The sequence below is a fragment of the Arvicanthis niloticus genome, chromosome 14 (genome assembly GCF_011762505.2).
Source record: "Arvicanthis niloticus isolate mArvNil1 chromosome 14, mArvNil1.pat.X, whole genome shotgun sequence".
NCBI classification, from domain to species: domain Eukaryota; kingdom Metazoa; phylum Chordata; class Mammalia; order Rodentia; family Muridae; genus Arvicanthis; species Arvicanthis niloticus.
The window spans coordinates 61,668,780-61,691,287 of record NC_047671.1 but is presented as its reverse complement, the minus strand read 5'-3'; the positions used below and the strand labels follow the sequence as shown (position 1 = coordinate 61,691,287).

At 41.3% G+C, this 22,508-nt stretch overlaps 1 protein-coding gene across 9 annotated transcripts in view; it reads left to right on the top strand.

Annotated features, from left to right (window-relative positions):
* Fhod3 (formin homology 2 domain containing 3) overlaps positions 1–22,508 on the top strand; it is a 400,629-nt gene that overhangs the window by 368,635 nt on the left and 9,486 nt on the right. For all 9 annotated transcript variants that reach the window (XM_034518100.2, XM_034518098.2, XM_076912886.1 and 6 more), the window contains 5 exons: positions 8,074–8,256; positions 9,687–9,806; positions 10,633–10,794; positions 13,913–14,103; positions 19,138–19,330. In XM_034518100.2, the coding sequence (XP_034373991.1) occupies positions 8,074–8,256; positions 9,687–9,806; positions 10,633–10,794; positions 13,913–14,103; positions 19,138–19,330 (849 nt within the window). The remainder of the gene's footprint in view (positions 1–8,073; positions 8,257–9,686; positions 9,807–10,632; positions 10,795–13,912; positions 14,104–19,137; positions 19,331–22,508) is intronic.

Below are 22,508 nucleotides of genomic sequence, written 5' to 3'. Positions count from 1 at the left end.
AGGAATCATTAGTGCTGTGAAATGTGTGTCATATTGTTGCTTTGAATATAGCTCTGGTGGTTTGTAAGCCTCTTTACTCAACGGGACTCTGAAAGATTTTAATGATTCTTAGATGTTTATTCCAGGCTGGGATGACAATTCATAGTGCCTGTGAATTTCAGAGATCTTGGCTAGTTTATAGACCTCAACTTTAACCAAATATTGCTTACCTCAGAATGAAAAAAGATCATCCTGCCTAGGTCTCCTTCCATGTCATGTTACATATGTCTAGGAAGACTTATGAATTGTATTCTTTCATTAGGTGCTGAAGTTCACATAAAGGACAATGTTTTGATCTTACAAAAAGATGTGATTTGGGGCTATAGATAAGGCTCACCTACCATTCATAAAGCTCTGGTTTAATCCCTAGGACTACTAAAAGCAGGTGTGATGGCACTGGCCTGCAAGTGAAGCCAGAAAGACCAGAAGTGCACTTACACATAGGGTTGAGGCCAACTTGGGCTACATGAGACCTTGTGCTAAAAATAAAGAAAAAAAACAGAGATGTTGTTGTTGTTGTTGTTGTTGTTGTTGTTGTTGTTTCATCTGGAGAACAGAACAGGCCAGCTGAGGCTTTCATGCTTGCTGATCTGTTAAAGGTAGAGAGAGATAAGAGGTAGATCACACAGTGGAAGGTATTTCTCTGATTCATATTTAATCTCAAATCTGGATTTTTATCTTTCCTTAGATCATTCAGTTTCCAGATAAAAGACATATAACTTTTATATTTATAATAAGCCTTTATAGCATTAGAGCTGGACAGATACCTATCTTCTAAGCTATTAGAATCTACTTCTGCATCAATAACCCTGAACTATAACTTGGTATGCTCCATCTGGGCTGCTCTTAGTTCCAATTGGTCAGCCCTTATGGTCATGTTTTCATAACTAATCTACCCCAAGGAATTTTTCCTCTCCCCATCTCTCTCTCCTTCCTTGTCCTCTGCCTCTGATGACTCCAAGCCCAGGAACCCCCCAAACCCACATATCTTCTGCCCAGCTATAAGCTGTAGGCATCTTTATTCGCCAATCAGGGATAATTTGGGGGGCAAGGTTACATAATGTTGCTTGGGTCTATGTGCAGATTCTCTTGTCCCTGGGGGCAACCAGGCCTTCGGAGGGACTGTATTCAACATTACAAATGTATCTATGTATATATGTGTATAAGTGTGTGTATATGTGTGTGTGTATTAAAAGACCAAATGTAAATAATTTCCCCCTTTTTGTCTAAATAAAAAGCCTTTTTCTCTTATAAAAATAAACAACATGTACTAGGAACAACTAAACAATTATTATATTTTGGAGAGTTTAGAGTTCTACATCTCAATCAATTTCTATTCTAATTTCTAACCTAATTTATAATATTAACACAAAAACCTCTTCTTAGACCTAGAAGATCTTTTTAAATCCTAAACAATTTAAGTTTATAGTAAGCTTATGACTATTTAGTCTTTAACCTTATCAGAGACCTGAGAAGGAATAAATTACTTAAAAATGCAGGAAGTGCTGGGATGCAGTTCCTAAAAATTATAGAAATGACAGAGACAATTGATCATCTGGACAGTCCCTAGTATTCTCTATAACTATATGTTGGAGCATCTGTCTTCAGCCTTTTAGTCCAGGATATCTGATAGACCTTATGAGAAACAGTAATATGAAGGGCTTGTTACCCTGTCTTGGCAGAGATTTCAATCAACTATCCTATGACCATTTGCCACTTTTTGATAGCATTTTTGCCTGCAAATTAATTTAGGGATTTTTTTTTTTTTTTTTTTTTTTTTTTTTCCCAGTGGCTAGTTTGTCATAATTGAAGCAATTCAATATGGAGATTTTTGATGCTCACTATCTTCTTACAAGCCTAATGGGGCACTTCCAGGAGTTGACATATCTTAATGTCAACCAGATCTTAAATTAATAAAATTATGGTTAAATGCCATAATCTGTGAGTCTCTGAGATTTTTGAAGACCATACCTATTCATAGCATATCTGAATTATCAGACATTGCCTGTCTCCAGCTATCTATTATCTGTATAACCGAGGATGTATATTTCTGTGATAATTCAGACTAGTATCTGACAAGACCATGAGTTTGATTGACTACTAACTTGAATTACTTACCCTAAATGGTTTGTAATAGCAAGTATTAAAAGGATTGTGATTAAACCTTTTATTATTAAAGAAGTTACATAGGCATAATACCTATATAAGAGTTGAAACATATAAATATTGTTTTAACAAATTAGTTTTAAAATTTTTATCAATATACAAATATATATTAATCAAAACCTTAAACTTGCATCATTATACAAAATTTGGTACCAATGAAACAAAATATACCCTTAATTCTGTTATCAAAGTATAAGCATCTCTATCAATGTAAGATTATGGCTATAAAATGTTTCATGGTTTCACCCCTATTTGTCCAATTATTATAATATATCTAATCTCCCTTTTTCTTCTCTTTCTTCTCTCCCTCCTCACAGTCCCCCCACTTTTGATCCCAAGTACAAGAACCCCAAAACTGCACTCATCTTCTGCCCAACCATAGGCTGTAGTTATCTTTATTCACCATTCAGGGATAACTTGGGGGAGGGCAAGGATACATAGTGTCACTTGGGTCTATGTTGAGATTATCTTGTCCCTGGGGCCAATATTAAGCATTACAATATCTCAACATTTCTCTTGCTACAAAACAATTCCTGTCTCTCCACATTGTCATGTTCTCCTGCTTCTGTGAGATGGTGCCAGATGGTATCAGGTGAAACCTCTTATCATGATGATGGAAAACTACTGGACAACCTACAGATTTGCACCCATAGGCAGTATAACCTAGAGATATCTGGGTAAGGATGAGGAGTATGGGGACAGTGCTTTGTGATACTGGGTGTCCCGTTCTTCTATTGGCAAGAAGCCTTCCACATCTAAGGTTTGTTCATACACAGTATTGTTTGCATAATTTGAACATAGATGGAGCCTGTGAAGGCTAACTCTAGAAAGAACATGAGCCTTGGGCAGAGAATTACAGAGAGGAAGGCTTGGGCACCATACTAGGTTCACTTAGAGCCCTGGGTAGAGGAGAGGGCAGTGAGCATACAGTACGTGCAAGATTTGGAGCCCAGTATGCCAGGTATACCTTTGTACTTTGGGAAGAACAGACAGTTTCAAGAAAAACTATCCACTGAAACAAGTACTTGGTTGAATACACAGTATTCCTGACAAGGAATGTTAATGTTAATACAGGAGATGACCTCACTTGGAAAAGCAGTTCTATTAACATGGGCCATCAGTCTTCTGACTGGTACTCTTATAAGAGGAGGGACATTTGGACACAGACAGATGACAGTGCCACTTGAATCAAAGGTCACACAGGGAGATTCATGGAATGGGAAGCTATGTGATGGCAGGGGCAGAAATTAGAGGGACATACTTACAAACCAAGGGATGTCAAGGATCATGTTGAAAATAAGAAGTTCAGAGGCAAGTGAATGTTCTCCTCTCTAGCCTTCAGAGAGAAAGCCTTGGCCTCCTACAACCTTGATTTTGGACATCATGAGAGAATAAATTTAGGTTGTTTAAAGCCACTTGATTTGAGCAACATTGTTACAGCAGCGATAGGGTATGTAGCTAATAGTAGTGGTAGCTACCCTCCCCTACACTGACTCACAACCAGAAATATCTCCATAACCCGTTAACCTCCCCTAGGGAGTAAAAGCATCCCAGCCAAGAACTCCTGATTATAACTACCTCCATATCCAAGTACTGACTATCCTTCAGCTGTTCTCACATCACTGTGAAGATCAGGGAATAAGCCCTCCTGTAGAATGTGCAATGCAGTACACTCTGTCATCTCTTCTTCATGACCATTGATCCCAGTACCTGAGTGGCATAGAAGATCTACATTCATCTGCTAGGAAGTACCCAGGGCTTTTTCTGGACTCCTGTCATTTAAGAGTTAAAATGAGACCAGGAAGAAAAAGCAATTGTCAACTTGCAGACCTTTGCTAATAAGATTTGCAGTTAATGCGCACAGGCTTTCAGCCAGACCTTTTGCTTCCTGGATACACACATTATGTCATGGCATCTCAGCTTCATAGGGCCATTGGAAAGCTCTGTGCTGCGAAACACAATTAGGATGTATTAAATGACATCCTGTGTCATTGCCTAGCAACTCATGGGATGAATCTGGATTTGTTATACAAACCTGAATAATTAATTCTATTAAGGAAGTGGTTTGCAGAAGAGTAGTCAGCTGTAGGAAGTTATTTTAGAATCATCTCTAAAGAGCATCAATAATATTTTCCCAGTAAAATGCATAAAAGGATCACAAACAGAAATGGGAAAACATACTTTTCCCTCATTTGCTTTTATGATTTTTAGAGTGTAGTGCACTTAAAAGGCAGTACAATACAGTGGTCTTTAATGACATTTTACTCGGCTCACTTTGGATGGCTGTCAGACCCAGCATCATCCTAGAAGCAGAAATTTCCTTAAACTGTTTGTGCCACATTACCATTCTAAGGAGTTTGTGTTCCCCAGTGCCTGTCCTTAGCTGGCTTCATGGGCACTGGACGTGGGTGAGTCTTCTCATGGAGCAACGTAGCTGGCTCAGGGAACAAGAATGCTCTGAAGATGAAACACAGCTGTTCTGTTTGTAGTGCTTGCATCCGCAGATGAGTGTCTGTGGAAGATGGAGCTGCTGCTGTGGCTTGAGGGGCAGTCCCTAGCAGGCCTCCAACTCTGCTCTGCATAGGAAAGCTTCATCAAGTCATTTCATCTGTGCTGGACACGGTCATCTCTTGCATCAATGTGCCTCCTCAGCGTGCTCATGAGATACCACCAGGGTCTTTCCCTGGGTCATTCTTTAAGGTGCTGCAGGAAAGTGCATGGATAAAATGCCATTTTCTCAGAATAATGCCGTTTACAAACTACCTCTGGCCAAGCTTTCCCAAGCCCCTGCTGCCAAACCCATGTCCTTGTATATTCATCACCATGACTAGAGTCTGTTAAAATGAACAAGTAGAATCATTATTGCATTGACTTATCTGCAGGTAAATAAAATGGCCAAACTCAACCTAGTATTTAGGTCCAAAATAAAGGATGCATTTGCACTGTCTTTTTGTTTGGGGGGAGGGAATCAGGGAAGAATGGCATTTTCTGGTATGAGAACAAGTATAGTTATTGTAGTAATACAGAAACAGTGACTCTCAACCTCTGGGTTAACCCTTGACAAACCTCTATCTCCAAAAAAAAAAATCTACATTACAATTCATAATAGTAGCAAAATTACAGTTATGAAATAGCAAGAAAATGATTTTATGGTTGAGGATCATCACAACATGAGAAATTGTATTAAAGGCTCATAACATTAGAAAGGTTTAGAGCCAGTGGCCTAGAAAGAAAGTGAAGAAAAATTCAGATTATTACATTTGGTCTTAGATGTTCCTTTCCCTACAAAACCAAGTGGTGATTCAAAAAAGAATCATCAAAGAACCTACTAATGTGACAAGAGTCTCACTTAAGCCTTGCCTTCTGTTCATCCTTATCATTTCTGGTAGAGGAAGAGACCACCAACTCACAGGAGGTGGCTCTGCCCTGTTGTTCCACTGTCCTATAGCCATCCTTATTGACAGTGATATGAAGGAAGGAGAAAATAAATGAGCAGATAGTAGGCCCAGAATCTTTAGTGGCAAAGAAATGGTTCCAATTAGCAAAGGAGAAATGTTCAGCTCCTTCAAAGGGACACTGCAACAACGCATGCAGGAGCGTGTCTCCTGGCGGTTATGAAAGGTGTTGGCAAGCTTTTGTTTTGAAATTCCACGTGTGTCTAGAACAATTTAAGCATTATGAAAATTAAAGTATGCTCTCTTTTTTGGCTAAGAATTTGAGTCCAATTGTAGATGTTTTCAGAGTGTTATCTGTCTGAATTGTTTGGATTTTTTTATACACTGTCTTTGTGGACAGTGTGACCTCCAGAATTCTGGCTAAATTTCTCCAGATACTCAAATTCTGCCCACGTAGCCTTATCTTGGAGCCACACTGAATAACAACCTCTACTCTATAGCATCTTGATGGTACCACAGAAGACTGTTTCATTCTGGGGGTGTACTACAATGTGTTTACCTATTTATCCACTAAAAGTTTTAACTTGACACAGATTGGGGATATTATAAATAAAATAGCTGCAAATAGTTTAATAGTTTCCAGTGAATATGTTTTCCCTTTTCTAGAGTACATACCCAGGAATGGAATGGCAAGGTTGCAGGGCAGCCTCTCTGCTGATAAGTTACAGCGGATGTTTTCATTCTTGTTACAGTGAAAAAATTAGCTAGACTATAGTTTACCTTACCAGCTGCTGCTTGTGGAAATATTTTGCCTACTATGGGTCACAAAGGTTTTCTCTTGTTTCTTTCCAAAATTTTATGGTATTACATTTTACTTTTAAACTCATGATCCGTTTTGAGTTTCTTTATGTATAGAGGAAAATTAAGTTGAGTTTTTTTTTTGTTTTGTTTTAAATATGGAATCTAGTTGTTTCAAGACCACTTGTTATTAATTGTATTCTTTCTCTGTTAAATGCTCTTTTACTTTTGTCCAATGGACCATATTTGTGTGCCCATTTCTGTACTGTTCTGTCCTTCTGCTCTGTTGAGATAAATATTGACATAAATATATGCACGAAACTTACTTTATTGTTACATAGTAACAATGAGCACATTTTAAAGTACTATTTATGATGAAATATACAAGTCATAAATACAATAACTAATGTATAGGCTGTATATGTTGGAAATTAGAAAAATATGTATAATCTATAAGTTTAACTCAGAACCAACATGATTTTGTATAGAGAAAAACATGCTGATTCCAGAAGCTATAGAATAAGGAAGAAGAAATGGAAAAACCACAGTGAATTGTAAAAGGTGACCTTGGAAGTATCACTCTACCCAACTCGAAGAACTATAGAACCATTGGATTGTTGTTACTATGTAACAATAAAGTACGTTTGTGTATTGGCTATGAATCATGAAACATCATTAAACTAAATTCTGTGGTTTAGAAACATTTTTTGCTTATTGTTTATAGTTCTTTACATAGACTATCATAGCCTCTATGAACAATTCTTCCTTTTTCTTGTCTTCTCTCTCTCTTTCTCTGTGTCTTTCTGTGTCTCTGTCTCTGTGTGTGTGTGTGTCTCTGTGTGTCTGTGTGTTATGTATATGTGTGGAGGAAAGGAAAGGGTTTCCATGCAGTGTTAAAATAGGAATGATAAGGACAGACTAATTTTTCTCTGTTTTAAATATATAATTAATTAGTCATGTGAACCAGTAAGAATCAATCAGATTCTAACATCTGTTGTCTTCTTTACATCCCACAGTTGGTTTTTCTAGAAGCAAATAGAAATAGAAAGCTATACTGTTTTTCATCATTGAGCAGTATGTACAATACTATGAGTTTTTTCCTCAGTCAGGCCTGTGTTTGATATTGAAGCATTGCTTCTCTGTGAATTTGGCTTAAAAATTTTACAAGTAATACATAAAAGCCAATCTGACTTTTTTGCAAATGTTTCATTTTTGCAATCTGTTTATGAGATGTGCCACAAAGCACAAGTCCTCGACACACCACTGTATCTCCTAGGGAGCAGGAAGCAATAGCAATTCTCAAATATTCTGTCTCTGCCTCCTCTCCTCCTTATCCTCTTCCTCCTCATCCTCTCTCTCCTCCCCTTCCCTTTCCTCCTCCCCTTCTTCCCCCTCTTCCTCCTCATCTTCCTCTTCTTCCTCCTCCTCTTCCTCCTCACTTATCATTCACTGCCCTTTCCTAGAACACCCTTGCCTAGAACACACCTAGACAAGGCCTAGAAGTTCTGGAGCAGGATATTTAAGTTTACTGGTTATAATAATGTAACACCTGCCTATTATTAAAAACAGAGTGATGTTAACCACCTGCTTGGAAAATTATAACAGAAATTTGAAAACATTGCAGGAGCAGAGTCTATTACTAACAAAGAATTATTACATCATCCTATCTTTCTAGAAAATTCTTACCATGATTCCAACTGAAGAGGAGAAACAGAAAATCCAGGAGGCTCAGCTGGCCAACCCGGAAGTTCCCTTGGGCAGTGCAGAGCAGTTTCTTCTCACACTCTCTTCCATCAGCGAGCTTTCAGCTCGGCTCCACCTGTGGGCATTCAAAATGGATTATGAAACCACAGAAAAGGTAGGGGCATCCCACATGCCTGTGCGGCCCACTGGTTTTTGCAGTTGGTAAATACTAAGCTTGTGAAGCCTTGTCCTTAACACAGAGTTTGGAGGATGAGCTGAAGGTCATTGTGTTGTATCTCACACTGGGTAGTGTGCATTGCATCTGTGCTAGGTGGCGAGGGCCTTCCTGACACCAGCCTCAGATTCCTGCCTGTAGGGGGCAAAGAAATGACGTTTTTGTGATCAAAAATTTTCAGGCTGTATTTTCATGATAGAAAATATAGAAAAGCACTGTGTGGAGGAAATCTATCGTCCCTACACCTGTTGATAATAACCCAAACTTGGCCCTGGCCATGGCAGTTGGCAGCTTCATGGGTACCTTTGAGAAAATGGTAGTAGCTACTTTTTAAATTGTGTGGTCAAACATCTGTGGCAGAAACTGCGTATGGAAGGGGAGTTTGGTTAAGGGCTCCCGATTTCAGAGGGAAAAGTCTTTCAGGAAGGGAGAGTCATGATGGTGAGTGGGACAGATCCATCCATGAGAGCAGTGGCGCTTGGGGCAACAGATAACTGAATTATATGAGAACTAAAAAGCCAGACACAGTAGTGTGTGTCTGTACTCTCAATGCTCCTACGGTGAGACAGGCATCCATTCAGACACACACACACACACACACACACACACACACACACACACACACACACACACACACTGGGGGAGGATTTAGATGAGAAAAGTACTAGAGATTCCTCTTAAATAGCAAATGGAAGACATAAGCACCCTTCCTACACTGGGGTATGTTATGTAACTTCCCTAGGGAGCTTTCAACAAACATCTCTCTACCCCAGATAGTAACAGCAAGACCAAAGAAAGATTTCCACTCAAGTCTAATTTGGTGAACCAGAGTTTATCAGGATTACTCACAAAAGGGTAGGTCAGGGGTTACTTATACGAACACAAATAACGCACATGGAGTTTTAGAACCATGAAGGCCATCCCAGCACAGGCGTTCCTGAAGTTCCTTGCCCAACATCAATGTGCAGAGAGGAGTGTCTTTTTCTCCAGATAATTGTTACTACTTGTGTAGCTTGTGGAAGGGCCTTATGGTCTTGTGTTTAAGGAGATCCCCGAGACTTGTAAATTTTGGTAACTTCCTGAGTCTCCCTCAAACATGTCAGTGGGCGTGCTCTCATAGGCTAAATATGGGCCAGTGGAAATGAGCTAGTTAACTGGAAGGGGCTTAGTACTAGAGAAGATGAACAAGGCCCCCCGCCCCCGGCTACCTTTCAGTACTGTTCGTATCTAGGACCAAATGTTTGTCACACAAGCTTATCCTATGCTAGGGATTATTGCTCACTGGTTATGCCTTTAGACTACACAGACCTGGAAAGGAAAAAAAGAAGCCAAAATTCTTACTCATATCCCTCTTTCTTTTTATCTGAAAGGAAGTGGCCGAACCTCTTTTGGACCTGAAGGAAGGAATAGACCAGTTGGAGAACAATAAGACTCTGGGCTTCATCCTGTCGACTCTCCTTGCCATTGGGAACTTTCTAAATGGAACTAACGTAAGACTTCCCAGGCCCCACTCCCTGGCACTCTTTATCACAAAGCCTCTGCCATCATTTACTGATGGATCTGTACCTTTGATTCCCTGAAGCACAGTGGAACAAGCAGCCTTTATGTCTTCTTGCTGAAAATTCAAAGCTTCTGTCCTTGAAATATTAGGGGAAATGCATTTGAATATGAACTCTTCTGTAAGAAAGCCTGAAAAATATGTATATGCTTTATGGAGTACAGCTAGTCTAAACATTAACACCAGGGGATTTTCATCTGAGAGATTCTTTTCCCCTCTAAGCTTCTTGCTCAAATATTTAGGCTTATACATATTCCGATATTCTTTTTAAGATTCAGTTTGTTTTTAATTGTGTGTGTGAGAGCATGCACACATGGTGTGGGTGCCCATGGGAACTAGAGGTTTTGGGTGCCTTGAAGCTAGAAATATCACCTGAGTTGTGAGCCATCCAGTATAGGTGCAGTGATGCCACTGGTCCTCTGCAAAGCTGTGTGCCACCTTAACTACCAAGCCATTTTTTTCCCCAGGCCTAATACTGTTTTTTAAAAGCAGACTTTTGGTAGATGCTGATGGCCTGACTTTGGCCAGAATGTAGACATTCAGTAATGGTCAGAGGAGAAGGAAACTGTTGCTGGGCAGGTGACAAAGACCTGTGAGAACCCTGGGTGGTCGCTCAGGGATGTTTTGAGAGTTTGAGCAGCAGAAGGAGTGTGTGGTCCACCAGCCTTGAAGAAACTAAACACTGGGCTACTGTAGACAGACACTGAGCCAGGTGAAAGTGCCTGGGTAATACTTGTTTTTCTCATGTCACCAAACAGGCCAAAGCATTTGAGTTAAGCTACCTCGAGAAGGTTCCAGAAGTCAAAGACACAGTGCACAAGCAGTCTCTTCTCCACCACGTGTGCACCATGGTAGTGGAAAACTTTCCGGACAGCTCAGATCTGTACTCAGAGATTGGGGCCATCACTAGGTCAGCCAAGGTACGTTCATGGACTTGGAAAAGCTGGCCTCATGGGCCTCACTGTTGGATCTTCTGTGTCATCACAGAGGCGTACAGCCTCTGGTAGGAAGCCATTCAGTGCTGCCTCTGCCGCCTGCTTTGGAGGTCACAATTATGATTCATTTCATGCAATTTCTGAACTTTTAAGATCTTTTTCCTATCTCTGGTCCTTGCTTAGATTCTTTCCTACTGAGGTATAAGGGGCAAGCCTGCCATGTGATCTTTACTCCTGTGTTCACCAACAACAGTGTTATCTTCCCAACTACCCTCTCCAATATTGTAAATCTTCAGCCTGATTTTGGTAGGCAAGAATGTTAAAAGATACCATCTGGCTCCTTCTGAGATTCCATAGTACCCAGGGTGAGATCTGGTATCAGAAACTTGAGTATGCCTGGCCCCAGCACTTGGAGATTGGCTGTTCCAATGATATTACACACAGGGAACATTTTTATAGGGCTATAAACAGTATACAGCCTGGGGCCCTCAGTTGTAGGCTCTGTAAGTGCAGAGTTAATATCTTTGTTAGCATATGGCTGGTTTTGGAAGGGATCATTGCAGTATGTGATCACTTAGCTGCAAGGTAGGGGGACCACTGAGTCAGAACAATGCCCAAAGAAACCCACATATAAGAGAATTAGGAAAAATGAAGTTATGGACGTGCTGGAAGCTTGGGCGGGTGGTCAGGAATCTCTAACGGGCCACAGAAGCCAAGCCTCCATGGGAAAACTTCTGGAAATACAGTGGGCACAGCAGTATGAATAGGAAGTGTTAGGTTACAATGGAGTTGAACATGAGCTGTGGCTGGAGAGCAGAGTGGCCAAGAGGTAGAGTCAGGGCTACAGAGGTCTCCTTGGAGGAGATCTCTTCTCAGCCACCCATTGGACTAGCATGTGACCTGGTAGCTGGGAGTCTCCTTTGTCCATCTCAGGAGTTACAGTCTGGCAGTCACCGAGTATATGAAGCCAGGTCCGTCAATTGACTTCGTGGTATACCTGCTTTGAGACACAAAGAAGCATAGCTAGTGGTTTTTCAGCCCTGATAGAACTCACAGAAAGCTTTTCAGAATACAGCCTTCTAATAGGGATGCATGCCACACTGTTCTGTGGTGGGTACGTGGCTGTGGTCTTTACATGTATGGAGTGTCCTGAGAAATAGAGAAAGGCCCCTCGTGGTTCTACTGTCTCTGCTGTGCCACCTCCACAAGTCCTTCCTCAGAAGAAGGTTCTGTTAGGAATTCAAGACCAAGTCAGTCTGTCTAGATCCTCTTTCTTTTGTCCCTGTTTCCAGAGCTATGCAGAATAGATGGGTTCTATTTGGTTCTGTCCAGGGTCTTCTCCTGCTGGAGGTGGCTAGTAACTAAATTGAGCCTAACACAGAATTCCTGATTTCAGGCCAGGGCAGATTCCAGTGGGCTGCCCTGGGTTCTCCTCAGTACCAGGCTGCTCCTGAATGCCTCTTAGACATTTAGGTGTCATTTAGATTATAGCTACGTGTGTTGTCCTTGCCTATATACTGATCACACAAGTCCAAACTGCCCACAGCAGTTACTCTAGATAGCAGCTGTTCTAGGTCTTTACATCTTGCAGCAGGAGACCATGGACCAAAGACAGCAGCTATCTGCAGCCTTCTTCCAGGCTTCAGAGAGCCTGTGTAGCTCCATAGCACTAAGCCCTTCCCAGACTCTGCCCTGCTTTCTTGGCCTCCAGAATCCTCTGGACTCCCAGTCTTCCTCCTATGAGCATGGCGGGTCCTCTCACAGATCTTCTGTTGTTGTCTTGACCCATTCTCTTGTCTTCTGAGGGTGAGGCTGCCAATCCTGTCTGGGTTTTCCCCTCTGGGCCCTGCTTCTCTCCATGTCCTGGCCTCTTTGATTGACTCCTCTCTCAAACTTCTGTCTGTCTCCCGTTTCCCCTCTCCCACTGCTGCTCACTTCTGTCCACCTTGGTCCCTACATTCAGCCCAGCTCTACTTAGTTCTAGTTCTTATCCTGTCCCTCTCAGTGTTTTTCCTATTCTACTAAATCTGGCCCTCAAGCATACTTTATTTTATTTATATTATTTTATTTTATATGTCCATCGGTGTTTGGTCTGCATGTATATCTGTGCAAGGGTATTGCATCTTGGAGTTACAGACAGTTGTAAGCTGCCATGTGCAAGCAGGGAATTGAACCCAGGTCCTCTGGGAGGGTTAGTACTCTTAACCACTGAGCCATTTCTCCAGCCCCCATCAAGTGTATTTTCTTTTTCTGGACTAACTAACCCTCTGCATTACTTTCAAAAGCCTCAGATGGGGCTATTCAAGTCATTCCAAGCTTTTTGCACTTCTCAGAATACTTGTTTATGCAGTGTCTCAAGTGACCGTGCATATGCAGCTTGCATTAACTCTCAGGATCTCATGCCTCTCTAGCTCCACACACACAGGCCTTGAGGGTACTGTAGAGCTTTATCTATGGGATGAGACTACTTGCTGACATGAACTCACTTACATCCTGCACTTGTCTTTGTGTACTTACTGTGTTCTCTTGGACTTCTGTGCTAAAATGGCGAGTGCTGGGCATAGGTACTCCATGAGTGTTGGATGAATATCTGAATGAGGGATGGATTGAATCAGTTTTCACATAAACTGTGAATTTTGGTGAAGAGAAGTCAGCTGTTCTTTGCTGGGTGAGCATAGCAGAGCCTCCGGTGACTGGGGGAAGTTCCTTAGTCTTTAGTAAAATATTAGCCCCAAAGAACAAGAGGACCCTGAAAAGGTTTATGAGACTTCTACTCAGCTCATCTTGTACCAGGTTCCTTCACTTCATGTTTGAATTTACAGTTCTCAAATATTCTCAGAACATTTCTTCCCAAACAAGGCAAGCAAAGGGAACTCTTATACTGAGTTCACTTGGAGAACAGTTTCATCACTAAATAAGTTGATGTGGAGACAATGAAAAATACACATGTGAATCATTTTTAGGCTGTAAATATGTTTATATTTCAAGATGTAAATTTGGTTTTGATGCTTGTTTCCTTCCAGAGGCACTTTGGGCTCCTGGCTCGGGCTGGTGTCCAGTTGTTTCATGCACTTGCTGTGTTCTCTCGCTCCCTGATTTTCAGGTTGACTTTGATCAACTTCAGGATAATTTATGTCAGATGGAGAGACGATGCAAAGCTTCATGGGACCACCTCAAGGCAATTGCAAAACATGAAATGAAACCAGTTTTAAAACAACGGATGTCAGAGTTCCTAAAAGACTGTGCAGAGCGAATTATAATTTTAAAGATCGTCCATCGGAGGATAATTAACAGGTAGGACTGCCGAAGAGCTTACAGAAGATGAAAGTATTTCCCATGCAAGGATCAGAAGGTTAAATGACAAAAATGTTACTGTGCATTCTAGGTACATAGTAGGTATTCCCACCGCACTGATGTCTGGATATCTATGTATGCAAAACAGTGCCATTGGATCTTAACTGGAAGGAATGCAACTTAATGCAAAATTCTCCCTTGACCCAGGAATTGCTTTTGTTCTCTGCAGCTGAGGAGTCATCTCATCTCCAAAGGGCCTACTCCTTTGTGCAGCTGCTCTCCTTGTTAGAAAGGTTCTTTTATGTCTGGTCTTTCACAGGGGGCTTTCCTCTGGCTCAGCCTTCCTCAGGGTCCCAGGGTCTAGGTGGCCTCTGGAGTCCTGCTTCATTTCCAAGGAGCTAACTCAGGTCTTACATGTCTAGTGTGGCTCTGTCTGTCTGTATCACTTCCTTTTAGACCAGGCATAGAGTCCAGGTCTTCCAGCCTACAGGGCAAGGCTGAGTCACTCTTCCATGAGCCACCACATCCTTTTGTGCTTTATCACAGCATAGGGAATAGGAAGTCCTCCAGCCTTCCCTCTTTTTCTTTTTTATTCAGTTTCTCCTTGTACCATTTCATGCAGGACTTTCTAAAACCCAGAGCCCACCCCTTCTTGTGTCATTTCCTGCTTTGAGGAACATACTTCCTCGGGCTTTGTGTGACATACATAGTGCTTGTGAGTGTCAACGCAGAGGTCAAGGTCAGATATCATCCACAGTTGCTCTTCCTAGAGTCTCTCACTGAACCTAGAGCTCACTGATTGAACTTGATGAGCTGGCTGGCGAGCCTCAGAGACCCTCCTGGGTCTGTTGCCCAGTGCTAGTATTACAACCACACAGTTTCATGCCCAGCTTTTTCTTTGGGTGCTGGGACTCGGAACTCACTGAAGGTCACACAGCAGGTACTTTACCTACTGAGTGATCTTCCCCACCTCCTCTTTCTTGGCCTTGATGGCCACTAGTGAGAAGAGGTAGAAGAGGGACATAAAGTGCTGGGCAAGATGGCAATTTTGGAAAAAAAAATAGTATTTCTAAGTTGATGGCTACTCATTAATCAGGACTTTTGAAATTAGGCTGCCTAACTGTAAATCCCCTAAGTCTATTTCATCCAGCGACATCTACATTTCAATTACATTTTGTTGCCTTTCTATGGGAGAATTTTAAAAGATATTTTGTTGCATTTCTTACTCAGATTACACTATGCCTTTGACATAGTTATAAAAAAGAATGTGAGCTGCTTTGACCTTTTATTCTTTTTATTATGCAAGTGCTTGCCAACTTTAAAAAATATGAAAATAAACAATTTCTATTTGGGTTGTTGTTAAAGCTAGAGCAAATTCATTAAAGTCTTATAAAGGTGTTGTGCCTGTTTGGTTACCATTTTATTAAGGTGGATTAAAAGCTTGTTTCATTGTCAAAGCTATTCCGTATGATGTATTTTCTCAAATTGATTCATCCCAGGTGGTCACATGGATGATGGTTGTTCCTGTGTGACCTGAGCTCACTGATCCTCACGATTGGTTATGCTACTCGGGATGACCAGAATGGGCTAGAAATTCACCATAGCTATGGTTGGTACTGAAAGTTCCATGACTGATAAATGGTATTCACGGTAGCATCCACATTTTAGAACACTGAGTTCAAATGAAGTCTTTAGTAGGAACCCGGATTATAGAACTGATTAAAGCAGGAATTCATTGCTAACCTGAGCCTTATTGTTTTGCTTTACATCCCTAAACACTGCCCAGACCTACTAGAATATTCTTTTATACCACACGTTGGGAAATAGGCAAAAGGAAAAGAAGAAGGGGGAGGAGAAGGAGAAGCATAGATTAGGGCCTTATACCTTATAATCGGTAAAATTATATTACCATGTAGGCCTACCTGTAAAGCTTCAGGTCAGAAAGTTGTATTTGCGCAATTGTTGCTTCAGGCAATACTTAGCTGTCGAAACTTTTGTCTGTCATAGAAAAATCTTGTTTGCCGGCTGGCACCCGCTTATTTTCCTTTCATGTTATCCTACTGCCCTACCAGCCTTGAGTTGCACCATGGGCGATGTGTAAACTCAGTCATTCCCATGGGTTCATTGGTTAGCAGTTACTATGAAAGGCATGGAGGAGAAAGCAGAGTAAAGGTGGGGGCGGTGGCACCTCGCCCTAGAAGGCCTGGTGAACTACAGCCAGGGTCTGTAGGCAGGCATACCTATGTAGATATGCATTTCCCTATGTAGTTAGGCCTAAGGGAAGGCTGAAGACAGGTAAACACCCAGACCCACACCCCACCCTCTGAAGCCTATTCCTCCTGATGGAGTCTATCACTTCAGTAAATGGTACACCTGATTTAAAGGCTGGGAATGGAAAAGGTGCAGATTCTTGTTGTGACTTGCACTTCTAGCGATGGGAGCTAGTTCCTCCATAGCCAGGAGACCTGTGTGTCTATAGCCCAAAGGTTATGTCAGCTAATCCCTTAAAGATTTTACTTCCTCTAAGTCATATGCTTTGCCTTTCTGAACAAATGTATTGAGTCTTTCAAATGCACATCTGAATATTCTCAGGTACAAAGTCTATGTGCTTGTTCCCTCCCTAGATTGCAACACAAATACTTAAGTCATATTTTCAGTTTATACATTAGGTTTTGATGTCTTTGGACCTAAAACAGTGCTCTCATAGTAGAGAATGAGATATTTTGAGTTTTATGTAAAGTTTACATTAAAAAAGAGGAGTCAGAAAGGTCATTATTAAAAATTGGACAAAGTATAGCTACTATCTGTGCAGGACAGGTTTCTATGTTGATTCTTGCATATGCACACGTCTTGGATTGTGATAGAAGACAGTATGTGCAGGATAGCATACCACCCTATCCTATCCTTATAATATCTATTTTACATCTGATAAGTAATGTCATTTGGCAGTAAGCATCAGGAAGCTCAGGCTGAAGTAGTACTAGGTCAGCAGTGACAAGAAGATTCTGCTTTATTTAGAATGGCCTGGGAAGGCTCAAAGGGGAAATGATGATTTGACAAAGATCTGTGAGACAAAGAACATTTCAGTTGTTGTTGTTGTCGTCGTCGTCGTCGTCATCATCATCATCATCATCATCATCATCATCATCATAGCAAATGTCTCGTGTTGGATACCTTGCCAGTCCTATGGCTCTTCGCTCTTTGGCTTCTGTGTCCCTTTGGGATTTTCTACAGACTACAGAGGGGCCTTATCCCATCCTGAAAAATCATAACCAGGGGTCCAAGGTGCTTGAAATCATGACAGATTGGCAGAGAGTAGAGCCGGCCATGTGGTGCTTGTGTGCACATGTATGCAATTTATGCATTCATCTGTAGGTAAAAATCGGGTTCTTAGTTTCTGGCTGTTATGATCCTGCTGTGAACATTTGTGAAGATGTTCTTGTATGTACACACATTTTCTTGTCTGAGTGAATACACAAGAGGAAAGCTGCTAGGCCACGTGGGAAAGGGCTTTAACTTTCTGAAGAGTTCTGCCACAGGCTTTCCACAGCAGCTGACCCTGCTATGTTCCCACCATTGCTGGAAGAGAATTGCAAGTTCTCTAAGTCCTTGCCGATGCTCAACTATGTTTTTGAGATCTGTTTTGAGTGGGCATGAGGGGGTATAGCATCTGCTGTTTTGATCTTCATTTTCCTGTCGACTAATGATTTGAACATATTGTTATGTACTTCTTGGCTATTTGTATATCTTTTTATAAAATAAGAAATGTATATTGAAAGCCTTTACCTGTCTATGTCTCAGAGGGCTTGAGTCCTGAGATGTCTCCGTATACCTCTGTAGATCCTGGGCAGGGTGCCTTATCATGTCTGTGATCTGCAGACACTTTCTCTCATTCTGAAGGCTGTGCTTTCACTGTTGGTAATGTCCTTTGAAACACAACAGTTTTTAATTGTGGTGCAGTTCAGTTCATTCTTTTCTACTGGTTGCTTATGTTTTTGGTATTATATCTAAAAATTCATCTAATTCAAAGTCATGGGAATTTGTATCTTGTTTTCCTCTGAGGGCTTTCTTTCTCCTTGTTTGTCTTTTAACATTTTCCAGCCCCCTTTGCTTTAAAAACAATTTACATGTTTTACTCTGTTATGTTTTACAAAAGGAAAGCAAAGTGTCCTTCACTGAAAAACAAATTACATCCGTATCAAAACCGCACAAATCAAAGTGATCAAAGCCATGAGGTTTTGTCAATAGGTAATGGCATTATTTATGTAACACTCTTTGTTCTACCAAAAAAAAAAAAAAAAAAAAAAATCCCCTATTTTTAACTATCTTATTCCTTGCTTCCCAGTACCTAAAGCATGTGTGCTTTACAAAACAGAATCTAACAGCTTTGTTTGTGGTAGTATTTCACTGGATGGTCAGGCTTGCCCCACTCTCAGTTTCTCTGCCTCAGCAGGCAGGAGCCACCAGAGCCAGCTTAGCAACTTTTAATTTATAAACATAGGAAATTGTATTCAACTTCTTTGGCATCTCTTAGTTCAATTAAGATTGTATATTTAAGACTGCAAAAAAAATGTTTCAAAATACTTAGAAGCATCTATTTAGAAGCAAAACACTTTGCAATCATCTATTCAGAACCCATTTTTAAAATATATAATCTGTACACATTCAGTTACTCAAGAACTGAGGGATTTCAAAACACTTCTCTGTTCCCATACAGTTCTCATATAATCTAGAAATTGTGCTGTGTCTTCCTTAAGATATAACTTGATCATTTTTCTGGAAAGCTTGGCAGATCCATTTACAAATGTAAAGGCAAGTAAGAAAGTGGCCTGAAGTCTTCCACCAGACTAGCATCATGTCAACAGATGAGAATGCAAAGTGAACTTGACTTTTGTTTCCTCTTTACCTGGGAAGATGCTTCAACTTAAGACGCCCAGGAATGAATAGTGTCTCCTGCAGAAAGCCTAGCTCAGGGATTTCTTATAGAAAAGTTCTACACAAGTAATTATTGTCATTCCTGTGTCTTGTGTGCAGATTTCACTCGTTTTTACTGTTTATGGGCCATCCCCCTTATGCAATTCGAGAAGTGAACATTAACAAGTTCTGCAGGATCATCAGTGAGTTTGCTCTGGAGTATCGCACGACCAGGGAAAGGGTTCTACAGCAGAAACAGAAACGGGCCAACCACAGAGAGAGGAATAAGACCAGAGGGAAGATGATCACCGACGTAAGTTTCGTGAATTCAGATGCTTCATGCTATGGCTTTTGAAAGTAAGATAAATCATAAGTAGCGCCACAATTTTGGAAGGGTGTGTTGTTTTCTTCTTCCTGTTTGTGAACAACAACACAAAAAGGTTTCCTCTTTTACAAAGTGCTCTTAATCTTCTCTTCTACCATGTCTGAGGAAATCTGTTGAGTAACACATGAGTACCAGGACAATAAAAATTAAGACGGGGTCCCTGGAGGGGTAGAAGTTGATACTGATGACAGTTGACATTTGATGAAAAGGGGGTGGGGAGTGGCACATAGCAAGCAATGACACAGCATTGGAAGGCAGGTGTATTTATTTCACATTAAATCAGAATTTTCATTCTCCTAACAATGTCATGTATCAGTCAGCCACTTGGACCACTCAGTTTGAGAAGGTGAATTAACAAACTGATGTGACTTCTCTAAGACATAAAACCTGGTGGTCACATAATTTGAGTCACAGAGTGTTAGAGTTGGAAGAAATCCCAGAGGACATTAAGCCTAGCAGAGGTTTTTCCATAACACCTGGGGTTACCCACAACACTCATCTCCCAATACTGCTGGCTCTCTATCCTCCCCCATCCATGAACCTACCTTGGTGCCATATCACGAAGCCAGGGAAAGGATTGTGAAGCAGAAAAACAGGCAGGCTAACTAAAGATGTTGTATAGATGTGGCATGCTCCATAAATGGAGCTGAAAGGGATGCAGGAAAGATCTGTAGACCAACAAAGGCACCCAGTACATGTTTTTTTTTTTTCTTGATGTGCCTTTGTGTAACATGAAGGTCAGATTGCTAGCTCATGCATTATTACCAGTAAGCTACAAGTCTCCTTTTGAAAAAAAGTGAAGGCATTTTCTTGGAATCCCTCGTTTCAGGGAATCCTCCTTTCTTTACTTATTTGACTAGACTTGGCCGGAACAGGAAATTGGAGCCATTAGATCCTATTTGGAACCTGTTGGAGAGAGCCTCAATGTGATTGTTTTCATTGTTTGCATTAGTGCCCATGAACTTTCCCCCACCAGTGCAAGGGCTCGGCAGCCTGGGCTTCCCAGGAAGGGGAATGGGAGGAGTAAAGGGTTAAGCCATCAGGACTCCCACCACTGCAGGGGCTTAAGCCTCAGCTGAACTCAACTCAGGCAGATGTCTCTGCAGAGGAAAGAAATCAATTAAGACCTCATGGAGGCTGCCATCTGTGGCCAGGGGAGTGTTCATAGTGCAGGCAAAGCAGGGAGTGTGGTTACTAAGAGTAAGCATTCCTGAGGCCTCTGACTTCCTGCAGATGCCCAGATGGTGACTAGAAGATGCTTTGTACTTAAAAGGCAGTTCCAAAAGGAGCCATAGACTATCTGTCCCCCATAACCCACTTCTTCCCAAACCTCCTGCTTCCTTGGATGCTTCTTGACTGTCTCCTGGAAGGAGACTGTTCTGCAGCCCTTCACAACTCTGAATGTTGGTGCTATCAGCCAGGCTATTCTATCCTTTAAAATCTGGTTCCCTTGGATCTTTGACTTTCTGGGGTATTCAGAAAGCAAATTGGAGCCACTTGGGGCAAACTATGACCTACATTTTGTTCCAAAGTGTTATTTTTAAAAGTCTTAAAAAAGGAATCGTTTATTTCTGTGGAAATTAGACATATTGTAAGGCAAACAACACAAGTCCAATATGCTTATAGTTAGGAAGACACATTAAAATTTCTTGCCAAATTCCTGAGATTTTTTTTTTTTTTAAGCAGACCTTACTAAGTTTTAAATTTGTCCTTCTTTGAGAACATTTGGCTCTGGAGAGGTAGACGTTTCAAGAGTGTGATTCAAAAGTATTTAAATTTATATTAAAATCTGGACAGTACAGATTTCATCAAAGTTAGTTTTCAAACTAGTCCATAGTAGCAGAGGTCAAGGTAGTATTTGTGTGGAAAGCCTGCCACCTTCTGGAATATTAGAATATTGTTACTAAAGCCAGACAGTCTTGGATTATTTGCCCAACTCTGAGAAAGGCTTGCTGTGTGCTCAGTACTAGGGTTCCCAGACAGACGTACGGCCAGTGAGACACAAGGTCATAACCCAGGGATGACACAATCTGATTAGAAAATGACATACTCACAGCTGAAACTGAAGTCACACAGTAGACTCAGAGTCAGGGAGCTTGAACAGTGGAGTTAGAAAGGATTTTTAGAGAATTCTGCGGAGAGTCAGTTTATTGTAGATACAAAGTAAATAGGTCTGTATAGTAGCAGCTCACACTGAAAAGTCTTCAGGAACTCTGGAGACTGCCTTCTCTGATCTGCTGTCCCTCCTGGACCTTCCTGCCTTCCCAGCACACAATGGGCCCCGTTCCTACCACCCAGGGGTCCTTCCATGAATGGCCCAGTGTGGCATTCATCCTTCAGCTTTCTGTCCTAACCTGGTTCTAGACCAGTGGTGACTGTTCGAGGGGGACCTAGCAGGTGTTCAGGCAAGGAAGCAAACCACAAAGAGACGAGAATGAAAACAATTAAGATGGACTTTGTCAACCTGGATCACAACTTTGGGGAGTCTCATATTAGGCAGTTTATTCCCAACACATTTAAGCTTAATGTAATTTGGAAAAGTTTCCTGGTGTAATACAATCCCCCATGGCACAAGGAAATGTAATTATATCAAACCTCAGGGTACATGTCATTTCCCCCAAGAAGATGGGTTCTAGAGATAGGCTTAAGGTCCCAAGGCCTGGTCTGTCATACAGACAGTGTAGAGGTCATTTGGGCTATTAGAAACCTTTAGTCCTGGTTGTGGGAGCATGGGGAACCCCTGGCTATAAGGATCATTTAGATTACTAGCCACCTCCAGCCCTGGTTGTAGGAGCTGGTCTGACCCAATAGATAACCCAGGTCACTGGGCTATTCCCAGCTTTCTGGATGGAAAAAAAAAAAAACCAGGTTTGTAAAAAATTCTCCCATTGGAAAGAAAAGCTCATGTGCTTACTATTCCTGGTTTCTTTAGTTTCTCTGTGGTGCACAGAGACTTTGTGCTGTGCTTCCATTCATAATCCAAATGGTCTATGGGAACTCAGATTGTCAAGTCACAGGTCTGCATTGCAGAGGGAAGAGGGACCCTAAGATGAGATCCTTCACCTTTTAACCCTGACTACTTCTGTAGGAAAGGGACTGATAGCCC